The sequence below is a fragment of the Myotis daubentonii genome, chromosome 11 (assembly GCF_963259705.1).
Source record: "Myotis daubentonii chromosome 11, mMyoDau2.1, whole genome shotgun sequence".
Taxonomy (NCBI): Eukaryota; Metazoa; Chordata; class Mammalia; order Chiroptera; family Vespertilionidae; genus Myotis; species Myotis daubentonii.
The window spans coordinates 65,511,509-65,522,161 of record NC_081850.1 but is presented as its reverse complement, the minus strand read 5'-3'; the positions used below and the strand labels follow the sequence as shown (position 1 = coordinate 65,522,161).

At 41.3% G+C, this 10,653-nt stretch overlaps 1 protein-coding gene across 1 annotated transcript; it reads left to right on the top strand.

The window, feature by feature from the left end:
• The first annotated feature begins 9,666 nt into the window (after positions 1-9,666).
• LOC132211726 (olfactory receptor 1J4-like) lies at positions 9,667-10,653 on the top strand. Its single transcript, XM_059656225.1, has one exon. The coding sequence runs from the start codon at positions 9,667-9,669 to the stop codon at positions 10,651-10,653; it is 987 nt and encodes a 328-aa protein (XP_059512208.1).

The window sequence follows — 10,653 nt, the reverse complement described above, 5'->3', positions numbered from 1 at the left end:
TAAAAGGGAAAATAAAATGAATAACCTAAGTAGTCTTAAACCCAGAATTTTGTCCATATACTTTCACAATTTAAAAAAAAACTCAAAACAAAGTTTTAAGCTGTGGTATGTTATTAACTGTGGTATGAGTTCAAGATTCTGAAACAACTTATGTATCAAAAGATTCAGCAAATAAGTAAACACTGAGGAAAAGATAGTGACTCTCACTCTCAGGGAAAGGAGCTCTGTACATGGAAAAGGAGAGGCTGGAAAAAAAAAAAAAACTCTATGGTATCAAACCAGAATTGGAGCTATCAATTCAAACTCATGGGTTTGAAAATGTATAAACAGCTTGCAATTTATTTTTTTATTTATTGTCTGTATATCAACAGCTATATTGTCCCATCCCCCATTATTTGTGTCCCACTCCTGACCCACCTCTGTGGGTAAACTTCCCTTCAGTTTCTTAGTTTCTAGTTTTTACTCCTTTTGTTTCTGTTATAAGTATTTCCCAGTTGGCTTCTCTGAAATCATTTAGAATCCTTGCAACAAATAAAAACACCTAAAGCTAGAAAATAAATAATGGGTTATAATTCAAGAGAATAAGTAAGCATCCATGAGACCATAATGATATGAAAAAACAAACAAACAAACAAATAAATAAATGTGAGAAATAGGATAAATCACTTCTTATAAGAGAATACTAGTACATCTAATAAACATAGAAGAAATAATAGAATTAGAAGAATCGCCATTTGGCCAACACATTTGCAATAATTTTGTCATATAAGAATCACCAATAAATTTTTACAGAGAATTCCTTATGACCTCAGCATATTTTTATAGATGAGCCATATCTCTACCCTCTCATAAACCAGGGAAAAAGTTTGTTCACTTTTTCAACATACAGAACTATAGAAATTTGAAGACAATGATTGTGTGGACCACCCTATACCAAATCTGTTCAATTCAGTTATTTCTACTTATTTGCTGGAAAATAACAGGTTTTCTTCTTTTTTCAATTATATTTACTTTCAATATTATTTTGTATTGGTTTCAGGTGTATAGCATAGTCATTTGACTGGAAATATCCAGAAAAACACTATGTAAAGTATATGATTAGCTAAACACTATGATAGGTTTTCTTTTCTTTTAAATTTTGATTTTTTTACTTTAAATAATATTTTCCTGAGGAGAACCAAGATGGCAGCATAGGTAAACACCTATACTTGCTGCCTCTTATGACCACATCAAAATTACACCTAAAAGGCAGAACAGTGACCACCCAGAACTGCAGGAAAGCTGGCTGAGTGGAAGTTCCACAAGTAGAAAGGTGAAGAAAGCACAGTGAGACTGGTAAGAGATGCTGAGGCGCATACATTCCTGGCACCTGGAGTGCTGCTCTTTTAATCGGGAGGGAGATACAAGCTCCTGCTTGCTCTGAATGGGGACCCAGACACATACAGGGAGAAACTGGATTGTCTGGCATCCAGACAGAAACGCGAGGGCGGCTTTCTCGCAGAGGTGCTCACGGTGATCATTGTTCCTGCACAGGAGGCACAGGACTCAGAGACCCAGGGACCTCTCCACTGCAGGGCTGACTGACAGCCATTGCTGCTTGCTCCACCCTGGTGATTCCCAGAGACCCCGCCCCACACAATTTACAATCCCACCCAAGCAGTGCCCATCGGCTTTTGCATATGAATGGCCTGTCCTTTCTCTGCCTAAAATCTGTCATACTGCAGCTGGGTCAGAGAGCCCCAGAGCTTCCAAAAGAATGTCCAAGGCCCAGCAGCAGCAGCCTGCCTTGCATCACAGCTGGGCCTCGTCTGGGGACATCCAAACCCCATACAAAGTGGAGGAATCTGCAGATGTCTCTATAGATCCTGCTGGGTGGCCCCAGACAGTGGCTGACCTTACACCTCCTTGGAGATCCAAGAGCCTATGTACTCAGCAGTCAGAGTGAGACCATATTGGATTACAACTGTTCACATCCATAACAGACACACTCAAGGGGCAGACTCAGTGAGCACCAAAGCCCAATGAAGCAAGTCCTGCCCCATAAGGGTGTCTCCTGCACAACAGATCTTCCAGTGTAGACACAGCTGGTCATCCCAGCCAATTGGCCTGGAGGTCAAGTCCTCCTAGTGATACCAACAGTAATCAAGAGTTAACTACAAGACAGTGCAAACAGCCCTCAAAGAGGTAGACTAAGAGCGTCCACCTCAGGCTACTGGGGAGGCTGAGCCACTGGTCCCTACAGGACACCCACCACACAAAGCCACTCTATCAACTCAAGGAGACTTAGCAGCTACCCAGTACATAGAAACAACACAGGTAAGCAGAGAAAATGAAAAGAAAAGTCACAAATGAAAGAAATGGTTGAAAGCAAAATGCCTGATATAGAGTTCAAAACCACGGTTATAAGGTTACTCAAGAATCGCCTAGAAACCTCCGAGAAATTTAGTGACACCCACAAGGTTATGAAAAAGGACCAATCAGAAATTAAGCATACACTGACTGAAATAAAGAATAATATACAGAGATCCAATAGCAGACTAGAGGATCCCAAGAATCAAATCAAAGATCTGAAATATGAAGAAGTAAAAAAAACCCAAATGGAAAAGCAAAAAGAAAAAAGAATCCCAAAATATGAAGATAGTGTAAGGAGCCTCTGGGACAACTTCTAGCATACCAACATCCGATTTATGGGGGTGCCAGAAGAAGAGAGAGAGCTAGATATTGAAAACCTATTTGAAGAAATAATGACAGAAAACTTCCCCTACCTGGTGAAAGAAATAAACTGAAAAATCCATGAAGCACAGAGAACTCCAAATAAGAGGAATCCAAAGAGGTCCACACCAAGACACATCATAATTACAATGCTGAGGGCAAAAGACAAAGAGACAATCTTAAAAGCAGCAAGAGAAAAACAGTTGGTTACCTACAAGGGAGTACCCATATGACTGTCAGCTGATTTCTCAACAGAAACTATAGAGGCCAGAAGGGAATGGCAAGAAATATACAAAGTGATGATTAGCAACAACCTACAACCAAGATTATTCTACCCAGCAAAGCTATCATTTAGAATTGAAGGTCAGATAAAGAGCTTCACAGACAAGAAAAAGCGAAAGGAGTTCATCACCAGGAAACCAGTATTATATGAAATGCTGAAGGGTATTCTCTAAGAAGAGGAAGAAAAAGAAAAAGGAAAAGAAAAAAATTATGACAACAAAGTGACAACAAATACATATCTATTAACAAGTGAACCTAAAAATCAAATGAATAAAAAACCTGATGAACAGAACAGACTGCTGAATGTAATAGGATCAGGGGCATGAAGAGGGAGCAGACAGACAATCTCGTGGGGGGAAGGGATGTGGGAGGTGCAGAAGAAATTGGACAAAGAGCTTACACATATGGACGAGGTCAGTGTGGACAGGGGAGACCTGGAGTGGGGTAGCAATCAGGTGGAGGGGAGCTATGGGGGAAAAAAGAGGAACATCTGTAATAATCTGAACAATAAAGAATAAAAAAAAAAGATCATATACCATGATCAAGTGAAATTTATCCAGGGATGGAAGATTGGTGCAATATCTACAAATCAATAAACATGATACACCACATAACCAAAATGAAGGATAAAAACCACATGGTCCTATCAATGGATGCAGAAAAAGCATTTGATAGAATCCAGCACCTGTTTATAATCAAATCTCTCAGAAAATATTCATTGATTAAATGGAAGTTAATGTATATGAAAATTTTTGTCAATTGAAGGTATATACATATGAAGGAAATAAATTAGCTAGTAAAGGGATTAAGAAAATTTTGGACAACTTTTGGTCATCACATATCTAAAATAATACAATGTGATTGACTTCTCTAAACAACAAAGGAGAAGTTTCCATGTGTAATGATTGAGACGATGGGCTATGATCACACACATTAGACTGAATCCCATGAAGTAGAAAATACTTGGTCATTTTTAATTTATAGAAAATGATAACACACATATATATCAAGTTATATACATTACATGTTACGTATATTATATATACAGATATACACTGGTGTGTGCCATTCTGTCCCCTACTGTACTGTGTGTGCCTACAGAATTTGTGTCATTTACGTTTCTATATCTTAAAAGCTAAAAAAGTTGAAAGAACACAAATTCTTAATGTAACTGTGGAGATGGTTGAAAATCTGGAAATGTAAGACTGATGTGTAGATTTAATTAGGAAATGTAGGTAAAGTCCTTAGACCAGCACCCAAACGTTCACCAAAATGTTCAGCACTACTATGAAAGAGAGTTTTTGGGCTATCTTGGTTTTGGAGCTATTTGGTCATCAAGTGGCTTTAAATGGCACCCATCGCTGGAGTGTCCCTGAGTTTACAGGTGTGGGTCAATGGGACTGGGTTTCAAATTACTTTCAGGAAAAAACAACTGACACAGGTCATCTTCTATTTCTGCCACAGTGAATTATTATGGTTTGGCCTTGGCCAAACTAGAAATTATCTCTCTGTGGTGATTAACATGTAAACTCAGTCCGGCTGGTGTGGCTCACTGATTGAGCATTGACCTATGAACCAAGAGGTCACAGTTCAATACCCAGTCAGGGCACATAGGAGGGTTGTGGGTTCAATCCACACATTTCCTAATTAAATCCATACATCAGTTTTACATTCCCCTTGCTGGAGGCAGCCCTTGAATGATTCTCTTGGAATCATTGATGTTGCTACCTCTCTCTCTCCTTCCTTCCTCTCTGAAATCAATAAGTAAAAATTTTTTAAAGATGTAAACTCATAGAACTGAGTGAATGCCCTCTTGTTTCTGTGCAATGAGGTCTTTGAAGTGTGATGATTCCTGGAGCCAGATAAGAATAGAGGGAAGATGCGTGATTCCACAGGTGTGAGAAACTAATAGATATGCAGTTAAAATTCATGGTTTTTCCAGAGAATGACAGTATGAGATGTGATGGTCCTGGTCATCCTGTCTGAGTTCCTAAGATTTCCACAGGTGTGAGAAATTCATATGAAAGTATTTAAAAATGAATGGTTTTCCCAATAATGATAGTATGACATGAGATGTCCTGTTCATCCTTTCTAGGTTCCTGAGACTCCCAACCCTTCTTCATCCCCAGCAGACAGAAGAGCAGCATGAGGCCTGAGAACCAGAGCAGCGTGACCCAGTTCCTCCTCCTGGGGCTCCCCATCCCGCCAGGGCAGCAGGGCGTGCTCTTCACCCTGTTCCTGGGCATCTACCTGACCACGGTGCTGGGCAACCTGCTCATCATCCTGCTCATCAGGCTGGACTCTCGCCTGCACACGCCCATGTACTTCTTCCTCAGCCACTTGGCCTTCTCTGACCTTTCTCTCTCCTCTGTCACTGTCCCTAAGATGTCCTTGAACACTTAGACTCAGCAACAATTCATTTCCTATCAGAATGGCTACATCAACATATCAACAAATGACAAGTGCTGGCGAGGATGTGGAGAATAGGGAACCTAATACACTGCTGGTGGGAATGCAGATTGGTGCAATTATTATGGAAAACAGTATGGAGTTTGCTCAAAAAATTAAATATGGAACTGCCATTTGACTCCATGATTCCACATCTAGGAATATATCCTAAAAAACCCAAAACACCAATCAGAAAGAATATATGTACCCCTATGTTCATAGCCATGCAATTCATAATAGCTAAGACCAGAAAACAGCGCACCTGTAGATGAGTGGATAAAAAAGCTGTGGTACATTACACCATGGAATACTATGCAGCTGTAAAAAAGAAGGATGTTTTACCCTTTGAGACAGCATGAAGGGACCTGCAGAGTATTACACTAAGCAAAAAGCCAGTCAGAGAAAGACAAGTACCACATGATCTCACTTAAATGTGGAATCTAATGAACAAAATAAACTAATGAACAAAATACATCCAGAGACATAGAGGCATGGAACATACTGTTGAATCTCAGAGGGAAGGCGAGCGTGGGTGGGTGGGTGGGAAGAGATCAACCAAAGAACTTGTATGCATGTTTGCATAATCAGTGGATCCAGATAATAGTATGCTGAAGGTCTGGGGTACAGAGTCGGGGCAGGCTACAAGGGTGAATGGGGAGGAAAGGGGACATATGTAATACTTTCAACAATAAATTTATTTTTAAATATTTTTAAAAAGGATAAAAACAGTAGCTTTGGAAACATTATCATATGCATTCTGATAATATGTACTGGTATATCAGCTATAAATCTAAGCCTGAAATATACATACAAAAATATTAGTACATAAATACATACTACCAGTAGCCCTGCAAAGGAATCTGTGTGCCGCCAGAAGGTCGCTGCAGCCCTCCTGTAGATCCCTCCACCTCTCCTTCTTGTTACCCTGCCCTCTGCTGTAGCTCTCCACCTCCCACTTGCTTGCTGCCCTGCCCTGTCTTATATTTCTCTGCAGCCACTTGTACCTCGTTAGCCCATCCTCTTGCTGATCCCTCTTCTGCTCTTCACATGCTTGGTCATTACGCCTCAGGGCATGACAGCTAATTAGCATATTCCTCTCTTATTATACAGGATACACACCCAGAAGGTAAAGGTAGTAAAATGTTAACCACTGGGGAATTGGCTGAAGATTGACCAGGAATTCTTAATATCGCTGTTACAACTTTTCTATATCTTTAAAATCATTTCAAAATAGAAAGTTGAAAAATCTTTTTTCCCAGCTGGAGCAATGCCCAAGAACAAAGCAGTCCAGGGCATGACTGGAATCAGGAACACTGTCCCCTAGAACTCCAGTCCCTCTTACTCTTGGACACACAGCTCCCAAAGGGCAGTCAGAAATTAGCCACAAGCTTGGGGACTTGGCTGCAGTCTCTCATTAGCAGTTAAGTGTCATCTGTGGACTCATTTCTCTGGAGCCGGATAAGGAAAAGAAAAGTCAGTAGAAGTGCCAAGTCCCAAGATATTTTCTCAGTGTGCCTGGATGTTAGGTCTCCTGAAGAAAACCTGAGGAGATGGGCGATAATCTGCAGCAGAAGGTGTCTGAACTCACCAATGAGGAGCCCAGGTGAGAGGAGCGGGAAATCTGCCTTTACCGATGGACCTTCAAGTGTGCTAGGGTGTTTGTATGTGAGACTCTTGTGTCCATGACCCTGTGTGTGTACATGTATTGACTATGCTTCTATATGTGCTGTTTGATAGTTGTATGTATATGTGCTATGGATCCGACTCACAGTTTTGTTTTAGCATATGTAGACCAAGTTCTCAGCCTCCAGGTGTGTCCTTGGGGACTCCTGATTCATGTCTGGTATAGTAAACACTGGCATCACAGCTGAACAGCAGGAGTGAGACTCCGCTGCTGGACAAGAAGATGCCGACCTCATAAGGAACCAAGGTCAGGTCAGAGGGAGCTCAAACCTCTGCCCAGCAGTGTGTTCAGGTGCACATGTGAGCTGTGCCTGGGGGTGACACCTCGTGTATGAGAGCTGGAAGTTATGTTATTGGATTTTCTCTGTATGTGACCATGTGTGGGTGACCACATGCGCGGGTGTTGGTAGTGGTTTAATGACTGTGCCTGTGACTGAATAGGCTTAACTGCCCCATGCTGACTGCCCTCCCCCAGCAAGGGGAAGGTCAGAAGGAGGGAAGCTCATTAATACACTTGCATTAATAGGAAAGTGTAAACTATTTGTTGTAGTGAGTGTGCTGGGTGTGCATATGTGTTCTGTTGTGTGTCTCTTGTAAGATTTATGAATTGTTTGTGGTCTTGTGTGATTTTGGTGAAATGTGTGTAGTGTTTGAGTTACGTATATGTGGTGAGGTGAGTGATCACCAGGTGCATCATGACACAGTTGTGTTGATGTGCATTGTGAGTATGTTTTGGGGTGAGAGGTGTATTATTGTATGTTGTATATGTCCAAGTTTCTATTAATTCTGACTTGTATGTATGCATATGAGTGTTTATGAGGTGAACCACATATTGGCTATTCTTCCTTTAGGATGTAAATTTGATCAGGAGTGACTTACATTCTCAAGTCAACAGAGTGTGTGTGTGTGTGTGTGTGTGTGTGTGTGTGTGTGTGAGTGATCTATATCCATGACTCAAGTATTTCCTAAAGTGTCCTCCTTCTGGGGCACCATTACCTAAGATACTCAAATTCTAAGCAACACCCTGTTTCTTGAAATGGATCTGCTATCTTTTTTATGTACCTGAGTGTGACTGAATTACTCAGAATTTTCCAACCTTTCTTCATTTTTACTGAACATCCAATGGGAAACAAACGAACTAACTAAACATAAACTCCAGGCATCATGATGTGTGAAGGTACTGGGCAGAATTACCATTAAATAGTGATGAGACCTTGGGGAAGTTATATAAAACATTGGACTCATTTTCATGTCTATAAAATGGAACGAATGACACAAGTTTTATGAATCTTGTAGAGGCCCTCAGTAAATAGCTATTGCATAAATAGATCTAATATATTTAAGAACTTTTTCTCAGTTAGAAAGTAAATACATATGAAGAAATAAAATTACCTAGTGACGGGAATAAATAATTTCTGCACAACTCTGGGTCCTCACAGCTCTAAAATAATATATTCTGCTTGGCTCCTAAGCAAGAAAAGGGAAGTTTCCTGTGTAACAGTTAAGAGCATGGTTTCTGATCACACAGACATATTAGACTGAACCCCATGAAGTAGCCAACAGTTGGTAATTTTTAATTTATAGAAAATGGTAATACATACATATCAAGTTATAAACAGTACCTATCACATATGTAGTAGATACTAATATACACACGTGTATTTGTGTGCCATTCTGTCCCTGCTGTACTGCTGTGTGCCTACAGAATTTGTGTCATTTATGTTTCTATTTCTTAAAAACTAAAATAGGTCATAGAATACTAATCCTTAGAGCATCTGTGAAGAGGTTTTAAAATCTGGGAATGTAAGGCTGATGTGTGGATTTAATTAGGAAATGTAGGTAAAGTCCTCATCCTGGTACCCAAATGTTCATCTAAATGTTCAGCATTATTATGAAAGATACTTTGTGGACTATTGTGGTTTTGAAGATATTCTGGCCTCAGTGGCTTTAACTGGCCAGCCATTTCCGGAGTGTCCCTGAGTTTACAGCTGAGGGTCAATGGGAGCCGGCAGGTTCACAGGAGGTCTGACAATGCTCCAACAACACCCACTCAGCACAGGAGTCTCACGTTACCTTCAGGCAGAAACAACTGACACCACTTTTCAGGGGCTCACCTAACATTCCTGCCACAGTGAATTATTATCGTTTGGCTCTGGCCTGGTGTAGAAATGATCCCTCCATGCTCATCAAGATGTAAACTCATAGAAGTGGGCACCTTGCTTTTCTTGTCACAGTTGCATCTCAATCCTTAAAAGAGGTTCTGATACAGACGTGGTGTTAAAAGTAATAATTGAATAAACAGTGAACCCCTCTTCTCTGTGATGACGTTTTGTGACTACTTGGGAGGTTCAATGTTTTCCTGGAGTCAGACTGGGAGAGAGGAAAGAAGCACACATCCACAGGTGTGAGAAATTAATATTAAAGTATTTAAAAATGAATGATTTCCAAATAATGAGACTATTAGAGGAGATGTTTTGTTCATCCTTTCTAGGTTCCTGAGACTCCCAAGCCTTCTTCCTCCCCAGCAGACAGAAGAGCAGCATGAGGCCTGAGAACCAGAGCAGCGTGTCCCAGTTCCTCCTCCTGGGGCTCCCCATCCTGCCAGGGCAGCAGCGCGTGTTCTTCACCCTGTTCCTGGGCATGTACCTGACCACAGTGCTGGGCAACCTGCTCATCATCCTGCTCATCAGGCTGGACTCTCGCCTGCACACGCCCATGTACTTCTTCCTCAGCCACCTGGCCTTCTCTGACCTTTCTCTCTCCTCTGTCACTGTCCCTAAGATGCTCAGGAACATGCAGACTCAGCAACAATCCATCTCCTATGTGGGATGCATTTCTCAGTTGTATTTTTTCATACTTTTTGCTAGTCTTGACAATTTTCTTCTGGCTGTGATGGCATATGACAGGTATGTAGCCATCTGTCAGCCTCTGCACTACACCACCATCATGAGGGAGGGGCTGTGTGTGGTGCTGGTGGCTGGCTCCTGGATTCTGTCCTGTGGCTATGCCCTTTTGCACACCCTCCTCTTGGTCCGACTGTCTTTCTGTGCTGAAAATGCCATCATCCACTACTTCTGTGACCTCACTGCACTCCTGAAGCTGAGCTGTTCAGACACCTCTCTCAATGAGCTGGTCATATTCACCGGGGGAGGAATGATTTCCTTTTTGTGTATTGGTGTTATTTTGGGCTCCTATATCCGTATAGGGGCCATCATCCTCAGGGTCCCCTCCACTAAGAGACTCTATAAAGCCTTTTCTACCTGTGGCTCCCATCTCTCTGTGGTGTCTTTATACTACGGGACAGCTACAGGTGTTTATTTTTTCTCCTCATCATGGGGTTCCAAAGACATAATTGCTTCTGTCATGTATACAGTAGTTACACCCATGCTGAACCCCTTCATCTACAGCCTGAGGAACAGAGATATCAAACAGGCCTTAGAGATGTGTGTCAATAGGATTAAGTTCTTTAAGTGGCATTCACTAAATCCTCTGGTTGCAGTCAGGAGCACAGGGAAATATATCTCCTAA